Here is a 16,765-nt window from a genome sequence, read left to right as displayed (position 1 = left end):
TCCCAGCAGGAGTTCCTGAACTGTAGGCGGTCGGTGCTCAGAAATCTCAGTCCTGACTGGGTTTGATGAAGGTGACTGGCTGCCCAGCTTGGCTTACATGTCTCCTGGGTGGTTCTGGGGACACATTCTTTTGGTTTAATAATTCTTTGCCTTCCTTTCAACCCCCAACAGGAACAAATTATCAGTCTGGTCAATCAGATCTGTGGCAAGGTATCTGGTAAGAACGGCAGCATTGAGAACTGTCTCAGTAAACCTACACCAAAAAGAGGGCCCCGCAAGAGAGCAACGGTGGACGTGCCGCCGGCCCGGCTTTCCTCCTCCAGCGCAGCCAAAAGTGCTTCGAGCTCCTCCTGAAGATCCAGCCCCCGTGGTCAAGCGAGATCTATTTTTTTGTAATTATTATATTCTAGTTTGGAGTACTTGCTGTAGGATACAAGCTGTCTTTGCACTAGCTCTAAAGAAGATTTTCTTCTGGTTTTAGAGAACTAATTTTGTTTTAGCATTAAACTGTTGAACTTTTTTTTGTACTTAGAATACCTAGATACTGCAGTCAGATTTTTGAAACTGCCGTATATTCACTGTTTTAAAACCCTTGAGGGGCTGTATTAATTTGTATTGCCCCTGTGGCTGACAAAAGCCTTTTTGTTTGTTTGATTTTTTTTTTTTGTAACTGTTGGGGGAAAAAAGGCTTTTTAACCCATTTTTGAAGAGGGTGAAGTTTGGAGAACAAATTTTAAAACCATCAGTCATGTGAGCAGATTTTTCTAGAGAGGAAAAGGGATAGGAGACACACACACAAAAAAAACTTGAAAAGAAATGGCTTTACTTTGGCTGTCTTTTCTTCTGTCATGTGCAAGATGAGTTTGTAATTTCTAAACCGGAGAGCCGCCGTTGTGTTTCTGCGGGCGGTCGCGGCAGCTGGAGGCGGACGTCGTTTCCTAACCAGAGGCGACCTGAGGGGACTGGGGTGACTAGGCTCTCTTTACCAGCACATCACTATGCATCTGTCTAAGGGAAGAGAAGAGCGAGGGAGAAAAAGACTGCCTGCCTTGGAGGGGTCACGTGAGGAAAACCTGTGCCTGATTTCATTAGGAAATCCATTCTGTTATTTTTTGGTGCTGTTGGCTACTTTATCAAAAAACCCTTCAATAGCATCCTTAAGGAAAAAAAAAGGAAAAAAAGTGATTGAAGCCGTTAAGTGCTTCTTTGTCATAGATGTGCAATCTTTCTAACATTCCATCTTCATCTCACTGCTTGTCATTTGACACCGTCACAAGTCAGCATTAATCTTTCTTTTTAAATTTGTTTCGTTTGTGATCACATTCAGAGCCACTAGGAGGTCTGCAGTTCTTGTTGAATGTGAAAATGCATTTGCCCTCATCTTGTCTATTTTTTCTCTTCATGTTCTAACAAAAAGTAAAAAAAAAGAAAAAAAAAAGACTCCCATCCCTTTTGTATATACGCCTGTAAATTGTTTTAAATACTTGAGCCTTTTTCTCGGTGGGGGGTGGGGAGGGGGGTGAGAAGACAAGATGAAGAAAAGCCTTACATTTCAGTTTCTTCATCGGTTGGATTGGATGCTTACAGGGTTTTTCTTGTAACATTTATAAGTGCTGCTTACATCACTGAACAACAACAAAAAAATAATAATGGAGTAGCTGTTGCCCTTCTCCGGTTGTGTGTACAGTATGTGTGGAATAAAAAAGGGAACCTGTTTTCACAAGCTGTTCTTTGTTTCATGATTGGACTCATCGATCCCGTAGCTACCCATACTGCACTGAGCTCGCCAGTGGGACTGTCAGGAACGTCCTGTGATACACTTTGTTGGTTGTTGTTGCAGAAGACTGAACTGTTTTGGAATATTTAACAATGACATGAACAGAGTCAAGTGTTTTCCAATGTGGTTGTCCGGTTTTTATGGCCTTGCTGTGTACTTTCCCTCTTTTTGACAGTAAACTTCTGCCTATGGCTTACAGTTTGACATTTAATTTATTAGCGCTGCTCTGCACTCCTCCCTTGGGAGGGAAGACTTCATGTTGTTTATTGCCAGTTTTTTGTTTACTTTTCAGGTTTGTACTACAAGGTTTAATAATAAAAAAGTTTTTTGGACTTTTGTCTGTCTTGTGGAAGATGAGTGAATGAAATGAGCTCTTTCTTTTCTGCTAAGAGGGCGGAGGGCTGAGATCTCTCCCCTCAGGTCGGGAGTGGAGCAGAGGACACAGGTTAATCATGCTCACTTTCCATCTGTTGGTGATGGTCTGAGTCCCCTTGGAGCAAACCCAAATGGCTGCTGTTTTCCCCGTATTTTCGGTGCTGCCCAGGGGAACCCAGCTTGTGGCCCTGCTCCCCGGGATGCAGCACTGTGACAGCAGGTGGGGTTGGGCTGGGCTCTCTGCCCTGCAGCTGGCCTTCACCTGAGCAAGGGCCCTCCCCCACTGCACTGCCCCTGCTGTGAGCAGGCTGCCATCCCCGCTGGGTGCTGGGCTGCAGGAGTGGAGGCACAGGCAGACAGCTCTACGTGAGCAGCTCCTCGTCAGCAGGAATAGTGACTACTGATTTGGCCTCCTGTCTCTCCCTCTGGGCCCAGACCGTGTGCTCCAGTTTAAAGTGGGGGCTGGTTGGTGGACTATTATGTAATGGTCAGATGAAAACCCACGCTTTGTTAGAGCTGGGTTGGACTACAGTTGTTATATTTTAGAAGCAGCAGGATTTTCTGTCTGTAAAAGGGTTATATCCAGTGCTGAGCCGATGTGCAGACTAACGTTTTCCGGCCCAGCGCAGCACCCCCGGTGGCCCTGGGACCCCGAGCCGCCCTCCTGCGTACACAGGACGTGCGCACGGACCAGGTTTTCTTTACAAACCGGCTCTGCACTCGCCCAGTTCCAAGCCTCAAGCTTTATTGTCACCTGCTCTTTCAGTCCGTTTCGCACACATTATTCGCACGTGTCAAAATCAAGCGCCTCCATGAGACCCCCAGCTTTCACAGTGGGATTCTGCATGAGCTGCGTCTTCCTCGGGTGGTCAGAGAACGCAAGCGCCCGGATTTAGGAGTCACTGTCATCAGTGTGTAAAGTGGCGAGGGCAGTGTCCACCTCGACTCCCTCCTCGTCAGACTGAACAACGGGGGACTCCCCACCTTCGCTGGGGTCCTGGGTGGCTGGGTCGGGGCTGGCAGAGGACAGGGTAGGCAGCTTAGCTCGGAACTCAGAGGGATCTGGAACCTGCAGCGTAACTTCACTCTGGCCGATACTCGACTCAGGCCCTGCAAAATAAAGTAGGAAAAACTTCGTCATAAAAGTATTGCCATTTAGACTTGCCACTGAAGATGACTGTTTGAACCTGCATAGAATAAAAGGGGTGTAACTCTGTTGTTGCGGTGTCTGGGGGCTGCAGAAGCAGGCTGTTCACTGCAGTGCAGGGACTGTCCCCAAAAATGCTGAGCCGGGTGATGCCAGAGGCACCCAGGGGTTTTTTGAGCTGATTGCACCTGTGACAGATGAAAAGATCCAGAACCCTTTTGTCGATATCCAGTAAGATCCTGTGCTGCAGGCCCAGGGGCACACACTGCATTTCTGTGAGAAGCATTCCATGTATCCTGGATAATCCATATCTGCTACTTGACGTTCTTGAAGTAACTCCGAGACATCAATGCTAAGAGAAAACTCGTGCTGATCTTTTGGCAGTTCTCCCATTTCATGGGAGCTAAGTAAGAGCTTAAAGGAACCCAACCACACAGATGACGGAGTCACTGTTCTAAATCTCTTCCTGACTCCAGGAGAGGGGCCAGTGTCATTCCCATCTCCAGTGTCCCAGCCTTCTCAGGACAGGCAGGGCCCCTGCCCCACGACAACACTGTTCTCACATATTTTCCAGGAGAGGAGAATGTAGCTGCTTTATTGAGATGTTAAAGACAGCCCAAGTGGACAAGAAACCCAAGGGATCTGACTTTAGAGGAAGTGGAGCCTGTGGTTGGTGACAGTGTCTAGAGGGGACAAAGTGTTGCTGAAGGACTGAGCTTAAGGCCTGTCCCCTTTTTTGTATGTGGAAAACTTAAAACACCTTCTTGGTAATGCTGCATATATAAGATGACCCACCCAGAAGGAGTGGTCTAAATTTAAAAGAAATTGAGCCCAGATACAGGGCTGGAGCTGCAGTAAATATTTGCTAAGTGAATGTGAAATGAAATTTTGGGAAGGTATTAAATGGCGTGAAAGTGCACACAGGGCTGCAACTAATTTGTAAAACAGAAGCCAAGTGCTGAGCACACATCTCGGCCTTGCTCATGGCAGACATCAAATAAACATCTGCTGAATGAAGGCGGGGAGTTTAAAGAAGACGGATGGATGTGTGAGCCACGCAGGGAGCTCCCATGTCCAGACCTTAAGATAACCACACAAACCCAATCAACGTTAATTTCTCTGCCACAGGAGGCAGTAAAACATGAATTAAGAAAGCTGTTCTCTTTTTTTTTTTCCCCTAAAGATTGGCACCTGAGCTAACAACTGTTGCCAATCTTTTTTTTTCTGCTTTATCTCCCCACATCTCCCTGGTACATAGCTGTATATCCTAGTTGCAGGTCGTTCTAGCTGTGGCATGTGGGACGCTGCCTCAACGTGGCCTGACAAGTGGTGCCATGTCCGTGCCCAGGATCCGAACCAGGGACTCTGGGCCGCCGCAGCAGAGCGTGTGAACTTAACCAGTCGGCCATGGGGCTGGCCCCACTGTCTGTTCTCTGAAGGCATTTGGGTAGAGCACTTAAATCTCTGAGCCATTCATGACTGCGACCGTCATGCCCCATTCGCCTGCCCCCATGAGCGCAGACACGGGGTTAGTGCAGCAGGAGGTGCCTGAGCTCAGAGATCTGAACATCGTGATGGCTCACGTTACTCTGACGTTTGCTCTGTGAAGGGAAATAATAACTATGGTTAAATTTGTGCACATTTGTCCCCCTACCTAAGACAGGGGACAGCACAGTGTTATCTTCTCCACCTGAATTCAAAAAGACATCCAGGGCCTCCTGGTCAGACACATCCATCAGATCCATCTGCTCCAGCAGGTCAATATTCACTTCCATGGATGACATGCTGCCCATGGGCTCTGCAAATAGACGAGCACAGGAAGAAATTATAGGTTTTATCTTTACCAATACTTTAACAAGGTGAATTTCAGTTGCGCTAGGCGAGCTGCATTGTGTTTTCTAGGTATAAAATCTCTCCTGCCTCTCCCAACTTCTTAAAATAGAATTTGAAGCACTGTGTTATTACTTGGCACGAGCCACTTTGGTACTTTATATCCCTCCTAGATGAACCCTGGTGACTATGACCTTTTACCCCGTCCACAGAAGTTTCCCTGTTCCCCTTCAGCCCTGTCCTGGCAGGTGCTGAGGACAAACCCATCTCTGCATTAAGCAAACCTTGGCTGCTGGGAGTGGGGTGCCGTCTCCAAGAGGCAGACATGCCTGCAGCAGCACAAGGTTAGCAAGCTCCCTGCCAGATGCACCTCTGGCCTCACCTGCAGTTGCCCCCAAACTATTATATGCCAACTGAAGTTTTCACTGCCCCTGTGACATTAGTCTTCAATCTTCACAGCAAAGTTTGGACATCTGTAAATGGTGAGTTGGAACCGAGAGCTCCTTGCAGTGAAAGCACAGACTATGGAACAAAAATCATCCCACCAGGAAGAGGAGGCACAAGATTCCTAGGAGTCTGTCTCGGCGTGGGCCCTGGTGAGGGATGCCTCCTGGATCTGGAGTTCCTATGTAAACCGTCGCTGTGGTCCAGAAAACTACAAGCCAGTTAAGTCACCCCAGCTATGATGGTGCGTGGCAGAAGCAAATACAAAGCATTTCTGGATGCAGACACACCCTTAACCCTGGGTCTCACAGGAATATAAAGTCGACACAAAATCCAATCCAGTCCAGAATTTACAGTGTGCACATGGAAATACGTCACTATGAGTGATGGTCAGCAGAAACAATCTCAGTATTAGCATCCTTTCCGAAGAATCTTAAATGACTAAACATTTTAATAAAATTCAAGATGGAATAAAAAAACAAACACGGAAGGTGTCAAAAATAAAAGCAGGCATTTGAAAAAGAGCCAAATAACTTCCAGGTAGGAAAAATTTATTCACTAAAATTTAAAACTCCAAGCATGAGTTAAACTAAAGATTAGTGACAACCAAATAGAAAATTAGTAAACCAGAAGACAGACTGAATCAATTTTCCACAGCAAAGAAATAGAAGGATGGGAAGTATGAAAGAGCTTAAGAGAGACGGAAAATGCAAAAGGTTAAGATGTTCACAGTTCCAAAATGAGAATGGAGACAGTGTGGGGAGCAGCAGTATTCAAAGAGGCTGATTATTTTCCAGATTTACTGAAAGACCTGACTTCCTAGATTTAGGAAGCAAAATATATTCCAGGCAAGATAGATAAAAGAACTTGTGACAGCAACTGCAGTGACACTGATGAACAACAAAGAGAAAGGGCAGATTAGGAGAGACAAGGAAATAATTAGACTGACAGCTTCTCAACAACAATAAAAGCCAGAAGACAGTGGAATAGGAAGTTCAAAGAGGTGAGATAAATGTCATCTCTAAAATTATATAGCATTAAATAGCATTTAAGATCAAGTATAAGATACCAGCACTGTCAAGGCAAAACCCACTTCACCATGCACCTACTCTCACTAACGGTACTACAAAGAAGGAAGATGGTGATGAATCCCAGAAGGAAGGGCTAAGATGCAAGAAAGCATGTTAAGTGAAGAAACCTCTAAATTTGTGAATAAATATAAAACTCTGAATAAACCAGTCATGACAGTATCAAATTTGGGGAATTCAGTCTGGCAGAATTAAAGCACTGAGCAACAGTGACACACACGAGAGGCTGGTGTGCTAGAGCTGAAGCAGTGCAAGACCTCTGTTTTATTTGGGGGGAAGATCAGAATCTGATTCTCTTTTGGCACAGAAAATCATTAAAATTCAGCACTAAAATAAGAAGTAATAAGTACGTAATTTGTATTTTTAGCTGGAGGAAGGTTTAGTATAGTTTAGATGATCCCACTCGAAGTGGCAACATCCAAAGCAAGGTAGTCAGGAGCCAGCTGAATTCGGCATGGTCTGCATCAAGTTTGACCAGGGCGCTGACCTTGGCTGTGGCCACACTGATGTCACAGAGCTGCCCCACAGCCTGACTGACCCTGATATACCAAGGCAGTGCTGTCCTGGGGTGTCCTCAAGGCCGACTGGCAGGGGGAACTTGAGGGCACAGTGGTCAAACTTGTTCCTCTCAGCATCTTCTGTGCCAGGGTTGGGCTGCTGGGGGCTGACATGCAGGTTTTCTTTTGTGGCTTTGGGGGCCTTTCTGTATGACCTTGCTTTGAAAGGAGCAGAGGCTCCCTTTTCTGTCCATGCCATCCTCTTAAAGAGGGCAGGAGTCTAACTTTTAAAACAAGAGAGAATAAAAACGGACTAAGAAACATACGAAAAGCTTTCAGGAAAATAGAAAGCACCAAATAAGATGGTAACAAAGTCAGGTACATTAGTAATTACAGTAAATGTAAATGAACCAAATTTACCAGTTAACAGAGATTTTAAGACTGAATTAAAGTGATAAAATTTACCTATATTCTGTTTATAGGAGACACTCCTAAAACATAAGGACACAAACATTAACAGTGTAAGGAAAAATGGCAAGTGGGTGAACAAATTAACTTCAAGAAAGCTGACACAGCTATATTAATATCAAACAAAATAGACTTTAAGTGAAAACAAAAGCAGTATTGGGGTAAACAGGACTTCAGGAGTTTTTAAAGGTTCATTTCACCATGAAAGTAATTCAAAATTTCTGTGTGACTATATATTTTGTGGCTATGTTTTTAAAGAAAAAATGGAAGAATGACTAGGAAAATGTAACAAGTCCATAATCATGGGGGGAAGGAAGGCTTAATCTACCTCTTTGATGATAATTAAGCAATTCAACTTTAGTAATAATAGGTAATATTTGAACAATCCAATTAAGAAGCTTGATGAAATTGACACATGGAACTTAATGTCTCTCATTTAGAATCTCTCTCTCAAGTACACATGAAACATGTAGGAAAAAACTATGAATCAGGCCATAAAGTAAGTCTTGAATAAAAAAAACCAAAATCCCATTCTCCAACCACAATGAAATTTAATTAGAAATTGGTAACAAAAGGGACCTTCATGCATTATTTAAAAACACACTTCTAAACAGTTCACAAGTCAAATAAGAAATCCTAATGGAAAAATTTAAATATTCAGAAACTATTATCAAAACTTGTAGAATTCTGTTAATGTGGTACGCTAGTGAAAAAATCATAGCTTTGAATTCCTTATATTAAGAGAAGAATGCTGAAAATTGAGCCTAAATATTTAAATTTACAATCAGACCAAAAAACAAAACCCCAGAATTTAATGAAATAAAGATATAATAGAGAGGAACAACGAAACTTAAAAGTTAGGTCTTTGAGAGAACATTTGGATATGTTTTGTGTAAGATTTGAGAAAGAGAAAACGCACAAATTAACAATTTGTGGAATGCAAAAGCAAACCCAACCCCAAATACTGCAAAGATTGAAAAGAGAAATATGGACAATGTTATGCTAATATATTTGAAAACTAAAGACAAGCTGAACAAATTCCACGGAACACTTGCTACAATTAAACAGGAGGGGCCGGCTCCGTGGCTGAGTGGTTAAGTTCACGTGCTCCGCTGCGGCGGCCCAGGGTTCGGATCCTGGGCACGGACATGGCACCGCTCGTCAGGCCACATTGAGGCAGCCTCCCACATCCCACAACTAGAAGGATGTGCAACTAAGATATACAACTGTGAACAGCGGGGGTTTGGGGAGATAAAGCAGGAAAAAAAAAAAAAAAGATTGGCAACAGTTGTTAGCCCAGGTGCCAATCTAAAAAAGAAAAAAAGAAAAAAATAGGAAACCTCTATAAGCATCAGAGAAAAAGAATAGGTAGCTCTTCCCACAGAGAAATCCCTGGTCCTTGACGGTGTTAGAGGCGAGTTCTACCCACCACGCAGGAGAGAAGTGATGAGAGAGCCCATGTGCGTGTACAGAAAAATCCACTAACACTTAACTGCCAGTTCTCCCTCACAGCAGACACAACGCAATTCCAATCAAACTCTGCACAGGGTGTTGTCATAGAACTTCAGAATCTGACTTTAAAATGTATACAGAAGGATAAAGAGCCAAGAAAAGCCAAGGCAACTCTGAAGAAAAAAGAATGTATTGCTATGTGTAGCGGTATGGAGAAATCGTCCACCACATACCAGACTTGCTATAAAACACGGTTTCTCAACAACACTTTGGGCCAGATAATTCTTTGTTGTAGGGCTGTCTTGTATACTGTAGGGTGTTTAGCAGCATCCCTGGCCTCTACTAGATCCACTAGATGCCAGGAGCACACCCCTACCCCAGTCACAACAAGCAAAACTGTCTCCAGACAATGCCAAATGTCCCCTAGAGGACAAAACTGCTGTCGGTTGAAAACCAGCGCTTAATGAAGAATTACAGTTAAGCGAGTGTAGATCTGGCTCAAGGCTGGACGACAGAAGAACGGAGCAGAAAAGAGAGCCTAGGAAAGACTCGCCATGTGTTGAAAGTGACAGAAGACGTTGTGAAGCTGCGGAGAGAGAATCCTGGGGCTGAGACAAATAGTCACTGCTATGGAAGAAAAGGAAAATTGGATCCTTACCTCACAATGCACAAAAAAATCAACTGGGGGTGGACTAAAGAGCCAAATATAAAGTGGAAAACAAAACTTTTAGAACAAAACATAGTAGAATGTCCTCGTAACTTGGAAGGAAGGATTTCCTAAACAACACAAAAGCACAAACCATAAACAATAAGATGGGTAAAGCGACCACATTAAAAATAAACACATTTGTCAAAGGCCCCTCCAGAAAAGCCACTGATTGAGACGGGGCGTCTGCATCAGCTGTAATCAGCAAAGGCCAGGCCACAATAAGGGAATAAGACTCAGTAAAGGAAGACGACCAGGAGAAGAATGGACAATCAAGGAAATACGAATTAAAGCCAAAATAAGATGTCATTTCACAGCCTGAGATTGGCAAAAATTTAAATATCCAACACTACCAAGTGTTGACAAAGATGTGGAGTAACTGAAAGAGGCACATACAGCTAGGGAGATTGTCAAGTGGTGCAGGTACTTTGGCAAGCAATTTGGCAGAATCTAGTAAAATGAAAAGGATGCATGTCATATGACTCAGGAATTACTGTCCCACTTATATACCCTAAAGAAGTGGTTCTCAAAGTGTGGGCCCCAGAGCAGCAGTGGTGTCCCCGGGAACCGATTAGAAACGCACATCCTCAGGCCCCGCCCTGACCTGCGGAATCAGAAGCCTGGGGGCCCAGCACTGCTATGAACAGCACCGAGGGAGGCTGGGAGGCTAGCTCAGGCTTGAGACCCACTGCCCTGACAAAACTCTTAACCCGGAGAGACGTGTTCTAAGAATGTCCACAACAGCAGTGTTTTTAATAAGAAATAACTTGAAACAACTAAAATACTCATCATCACAATAAATAAATACATTTAAGAATGAAAATGAACAAATTAGAGTGAAACGTCTTAGTAGGGATGATTCTCGAAATGCCTGCCCGAGAAAGCAAGCTGCGAAAAGACACACAGGGTGACGCCGTTTCTACCACGTGTTTAAAATCTGCACAGCCTGCCACGCACTGTCTTGGGAAATGCCCATGTGCGCTCAAGGAGACGGCGGAGGTCCTGTGGGACGGGCCCCTCGACGCAGTGGCTGTGGGCCTGCACTGTTGGTGGTGATTTCCTTCTTGAGCTGCGTGGTCAGCACATGGATAATTTTATTATTCCTTATACCTTTTTGTATGTCTGGAATATTTCGTAACATTTTTTAAATATCTAAAGGAAATATGGTAAAATATTAACACGTTAAATCTGGAAACATGGGTTACGTTACAGTATTTTCAGTTCTTCTCTGGATATTTAAAATACTTCCTAATTAAAATGAAAACCAGTAATGGATCACGGTAAGTGTCAAAGTTCTGAATAAACCCTCATGGGGAGATAATCAGACAAAGTTAAGATCATAAGCTGGCAATTCTATTTGAGATCTTTTGCATTCCAGACTGCAGCTTGGGGGAGACTGAATTTTAGTAGAGGTGCATTTTCATCAATTCTTTCTTTTCTGACTTTGTTCATCACAGCCTGGGCAGCACCTCCTTCTCCTCCCTGGCACTGGGTCCACCCTGCAGCCCAAGGGCTGAGTCAGAGCATCTGCGGGCACAGGGCACCCACTGGCTCCAGAGGATTTGACATTGCTGGACTTCCAGGTCAGAGAGACCCACGGGAACCGGAGACCTGGCTGCGGGAACACACCGGCGCAGAGGAGGCGTCCACAGGTGATCTGTCTGTAACTAACTGCAGTCCAGACATCCCGGCACTCAGCAAAAAACGCGCTTCAGAGAAGACGGGAGTCACGTCAGGTGGAAGACAAAACCTGGGTCAGGGGCTGACCAAGTACCTAATTGTGTCCTGATGGCGCTCAGCACTGCGGGCCGCGGTGGGGCCCAGGGCCCCTGGCCCCAGGGCTTCTGCACTGCCTGCACCCCTCTTCAAGCACATCAGGTCCCCGCGGTGTGGTTCTCCAGCCTCACCGCAATCCGAGTGGGCACAGATGTCCTTCCATCCTCTACTCTGATAACTTTCTGGATAAAACTTTCCATGCCTTTGTCTTAATTAAAAAATGATGCTTTGGAAAGTGAGAAAAATTCAGACTATTTCTGACTTAGTGGAATGAGTCCAAAATATCATGTTCACTGTAGAGCTTTTTAATTCTGATTGATTCCTCTAGATTAAACACCCCCGTGTTCATCCTTGGAGACGAACCCTCTGGAAGAGGGGGTGTGACGCGCCAGGCTGGGCAGTGTGAGGGGCGGCTCTGGACAGCCCTGCGGAGAGATGCCCGTGTGCTGTTTGTGAGCGCCTCTGCGGCTGCAGCTGCAGCAGAAAGCTAAGAGGCCAAGTCCTCCATTTCTTCTTCGAGGCTTTCAAAGCCACACATGTTGGCAACATGTTCCTGACTCCGTTTTTGTCACCTTAGGAAAAAAAGAGCCCAACGCTTTTCTGAAACTTCAAGAAAATTAGTTTTTTAGGTGCTTGAAACCACAAAAGTTCACTTTCTTAATATTTGGGTGAAATCTGTCCAGCACGTGTTGCTGGGCACCCCTCTGCCCAGCACGGTGCGGTGCTGTGCTGGCCACAACGGGGCCTGCCACACACGACTCGTCCCCCCCGTCTCACGGGCTTCCCAAGCCAACTGACGGGGCCTCCGGAACCTGCGGCGCCTCCCGCACTTCAGCTCCACTCTCCGAGCGTGGTTCTGGGTCTCCCCGTGACAGCGGGGCTTCTTGCCGGGCACCTTCCTGTTCTCGGACTCCGCTGGGCCTAGCCGTGCGCTGAACACTTAGCAGGTGCTCAGACCTAATGTCTGCTGGACTAAACTGAATGAGGACAGAGTTCAGTTGTTGAGCAATGAGAGTTTCTATCACTGTTCTCGCCACTGCCCCCCCTCCTCCATGTCCTCTCGGTGTAACGCTCAATCTGTGGGTCAGATTTGCCTGCGCGTGTGTCTGTTATGGCCTGAATGTCTGTGTCCCCCTAAAATTCCTATGTCGAAGCCCTAATCCGAGGAGGCGGGGCCTTTGGGAGGTGATGAGGGTTAGATGAGGTCATGAGGGGGGCCCCCTGCTGGGATTAGCGCCCTCTTAGGAAGAGTGAGAGGTCTCTGCCCTGCGAGGACAAGGAGGGCTCTGCCGGGGAGCCAAGTGGCCAGCTCACTCCGCCTGGACCTCAGCCTCCAGAGCTGCGAGAATCAGCTTCTGGGGGTTAAGCCACCAGCCTGCGGGGCTTCGTTACGGCAGCCCGGGCAGACCAAGCCGGCGTCCTTCTCAGCTCCTGCCCGCGACAGAACACAGGCCCCGGGAGCAAACAGGGACTGCTTGCCCCATGACCAGCACCAGACACTAAAGAAACTCAACGTCCTCTGAGGGAATATGCAGTGTGACTTTTCCACACGAAGATGGAGTCCAGACGAGTGGGACAGACAGAGGGAGAGCTGACTCGGTGGAGACAGAGTGAAACCTGGATCGACGCATCCACTGCCAGTGTGAACGGCCGTATCCACACGACACCCCCTTCAGGGCGTCCTGAGGTGCTGACCTACTGCCCCTAATCTGCTTTCTCTACACTATTTTCCTTCCTCTCTGATTTCTTTCACCTCTCCCGGGGGAGGACATAGAAGTGGATGATGAGGAAGGAACTCAGGGAGGGTAACAGGGATGAATTGGGGGGGTGCAGTGGGGGACACGTAGAGAACATAAGCCGAGGCCTGGCCAGGGCCCAGGAGGAAGGTTGAGTCTGGAGATCTGGGGAGGAGGGGGGTCTCCAGGAGGTGAGCAGACGCCGAGGGGGACAGGAGGGCAGGGAAACGGGGACGCCCTGGACACCTGTCCCCTGCCTCGGACTGGGCGCCACAACCAGCTGCTCCTGCCCTCTCAGCGCTGGCGGAGGGACCCAGGAAGCTGCCCAACGCTGCGGCAGCCGCCCACTCCAACTGCTCTCCCCGGTCCCAGGTTGTGGGAAGGAGAGGTGGGTGAAGGAGCGGGCGCCTGACTTTCCCGCAACTCAGCTCGTTCCTGGGATGACCAGAGATGCAGACAGACATTTATGCATCCAGATCTTCACTGCAGCACCAGTTACAGAGGTAAAGAACCTACATGTTCATCGAGGGAACTGGCTAAGTCTCTTAGGAGCCGTCCTGATGAGGAAGATGGAGCTTTTGAAACATACCCTTTCAAAGAATTTTTAAAGTTAACTAGAAAGCCAGATATACGTACAGTTTGATACCAATTACATAAATAGACTCTGTCTCACACAAAGCATGGAAAGAACCACCCTAAAATGGTAATAGAGATTACTCTGTGCTGTAGAATCATAGGTAATGCTTCTTTTTTTCCCCATATTCCACATTTTCTAAGTATCTTCAACAAAAGCCTGAAACTATAGGAAGAGGCAAAAAAGAACGGCCAGACAAAGCGGCCTGACGCGTCCACTCTGATTTTTGGGGGCCAGTAACAGAATGGGACTTGTGAGGACTTTATTCCCCACTCCACCCCGGGAGCCGCAGCACGACCCCCTCTCGCACACGCAGGGCAACGCCCTCCGCCGGCGGCCCTCCCCAGACTTGCCTCGCCTCTCCGCGATCTGCAGGTAACCTGCGGACAGGTACTGCTCCATGTCCTGCTGGAAGGCTTCCTCAAAGAACTTCTGCCGTTCCTTCAGCTTCAGCTGCTGGGTGTGCTCCATCTCCAGGACCTTCTGGGTGTGCTCTGCATCGAGTTCAGCTAAGGAAGAAGAAAGAATTGGGGTCAGGGTTTGGGAAGGGACTAAGATAGGAACGGGGTATAAATACCTACTCCTGTCCACGCTCCAAGGCTGACAGCATCACACTCGGGCTGGCACTCTGACTGGGACAGAAGCAGCCTCCTCTCCCCACTTGGCTGCACTTCTCCCGTTCCCAGCTCAGAGCTGGGCACACAGAAAGGACTCGAGGTTTGTTGGAGAGCAGGTGTGTGGCCAGGTGGTCTGAGACAAGCGTCTGCTCCTGGCTTTGCTGTCTATAGCCTGCGGCCCGGCTGAGTCAGTTAACCCTCTGAGCCTCACCTTCCTCATCTGAAAATTTGGCCTAGAAACATTAACCCAAAATTGATGTGAAACTTAAATGAAATAATGTAAAACAACTTTATAATTAAAGTGAGCAGTGACCCTTCAAATTAGGGCCAAGTTAGTAATACCAGGCAAGAACTATTAACATAAACAGCCTTGGCCTTGTCATACAAACAAGAACCCCAAATTCACCTCCGTAATCACTTTCTAGTGGTATAACCTTTCCTCAAGGCACGCAGAGAGAATACAAAAATGAAATAAGGGTCAGGCATAGACCATTATTCACCTGGTACATGGGCCAAGGGTTATTTCTAAATTCGCTTTTAACTCTCAAGGCCTTTGTACCTCACGGGGTGTGGTATGCAGAATTCTAAGATGGCTCCCAAGAACTCTGCTCCCTGGTGTTCACACCCTGCATACTCCCCAGGACTGTTACATGATCGACTTCACAACCACAACTAGGTTATGCCATGTGGCACAGTATGTGCCTTTAAGTAAGAGAGTTATCCGGCTGAGCCTGACTTACCAGCTTCTTAAACGGGCCTGGGCTTTTCCTAGAGAAAGAGATCTAAGTGTGAGAGGGATTTGACACAAGGAACATTCTCCCTTGCTGGCTTTCAAGATGGAGGGGACCATATAGCAAGGAATGCTGAGAGCAGTCCCAGGCTGACAGCCAGCCAGAAAACAGAGGCCTCAGTCCCACCCCTGCAAGGTGCTGGTATCTTGCCAATGCCCTGAAGGAGCTTAGAAGTGGATTCTTCTCGAGTCTCCAGAAAGGAATGCAGCCTGGCCGACACCCTGATTTTAGCCTGTGAGACCCTGAGCAGAGAACCCAGTCACATTGGGCCTTGACTTCTGACCTGCAGACTGTGAGCTAATCTGTGTCACTGTGAGCACAGAGTTTGTGGTGATCTGCTGTGCAGCCATATGGGAATACTCCAAATGAGCCGTCTGTATGAATTCCTGCCCCTGCCCAAATCCGATTGGCTGGAGAACTGAAAAATGACCACTTGAGTTCTTTCCCGTAAATATTTCGCAACACCTACCCAGTGGCAGACACTATGCAAGGGTGAGTTAGGCAGGAGAACGGACAGTTTCAGCTACCTTACTGTCCTGAGATAGCCTTAGGGCCCAAAACACTGAAAAATACTTTCACCCAAGGCACCGTTCCTTCTGGTTCATCTCTGGGGAGTGCCAGCATCTTTGGAGTGTGAGAATTCATACAACCCAATAACAAAAAGCAAACGTCCCAGTTAAGAAATGCGCAGAGGATACAAATAGACATTTTTCCAAAGAAGACACACAGATGGCCAACAGGTACCTGAAAGATGCTCAACATCACTAATCATCACAAATCAAAACCACGAGATAGCGCCTCACAAGTGTTAAAATGGCTATCATAAAAAAGACGAGAAAATAAGTGTTGGTGAGGATGTGGAGAAAACGGAACCCTTGTGCACTGTTGGTGGGAATGTAAATTGGTGCAGCCACTATGGAAAACAGTACGGGGGTTCCTGAAAAACCTGAAGACAGGAATTCCATATGATCCAGCAATCCTACTTCTGGGGTACATATCCAAAAGAAATGAAACAGCATTTTTTTTTTTTTTAAAGATTGGCACCTGAGCTAACAACTGTTGCCAATCTTCTTTTTTTTCCTCTGCCTTTTCTCCCCCAAATTCCCCCAGTACATAGTTGTATATTTTTTTAGTTGTGGCATGTGGGACACCACCATGGCTTGACAAGTGGTGCCACGTCCATGTCCAGGACCCAAACCGGCGAAACCCTGGGCCGCCGAAGCGGAGCCCAAGAACTTAACCACTTGGCCACGGGGCAGCCCCTGAAACAACATCTTGAAGAGCTATCTGCACTCCCACGTTTATTGCAGCATCATTCACAATAGCCAAGACATGGAAACAACCTAAGTGTGTCAACAGATGAATGGATAAAGATGACGTGGAATATGGATACAATGTAATATTATTCAACCACAAGAAAGAAGGAA

The 16,765-nt window shown here is 46.6% G+C and overlaps 2 protein-coding genes across 7 annotated transcripts in view; one reads left to right on the top strand and one right to left on the bottom strand.

Moving 5' to 3' along the window:
* JARID2 (jumonji and AT-rich interaction domain containing 2) overlaps positions 1 to 1,975 on the top strand; it is a 253,268-nt gene extending 251,293 nt beyond the window's left edge. For all 6 annotated transcript variants that reach the window (XM_070515606.1, XM_014849531.3, XM_070515607.1 and 3 more), the window contains one exon: positions 172 to 1,975. In XM_070515606.1, coding sequence (XP_070371707.1) covers positions 172 to 354 — 183 coding nt within the window. In that variant the 3' untranslated portion in view covers positions 355 to 1,975. The remainder of the gene's footprint in view (positions 1 to 171) is intronic.
* Positions 1,976 to 2,880: 905 nt separating this feature from the next.
* Positions 2,881 to 16,765, bottom strand: part of DTNBP1 (dystrobrevin binding protein 1) — a 118,329-nt gene continuing 104,444 nt past the window's right edge. The window contains exons 8-10 of the mRNA XM_014849534.3: positions 14,284 to 14,439; positions 4,954 to 5,097; positions 2,881 to 3,262 (exon numbers count right to left, since the gene is read on the bottom strand). Coding sequence (XP_014705020.2) covers positions 3,045 to 3,262; positions 4,954 to 5,097; positions 14,284 to 14,439 — 518 coding nt within the window. The 3' untranslated portion in view covers positions 2,881 to 3,044. The remainder of the gene's footprint in view (positions 3,263 to 4,953; positions 5,098 to 14,283; positions 14,440 to 16,765) is intronic.

Source organism: Equus asinus, chromosome 8, assembly GCF_041296235.1.
Source record: "Equus asinus isolate D_3611 breed Donkey chromosome 8, EquAss-T2T_v2, whole genome shotgun sequence".
Taxonomy (NCBI): Eukaryota; Metazoa; Chordata; class Mammalia; order Perissodactyla; family Equidae; genus Equus; species Equus asinus.
The sequence above is the reverse complement of the archived record's forward strand: the minus strand, read 5'-3'. Positions and strand labels throughout refer to the sequence as shown.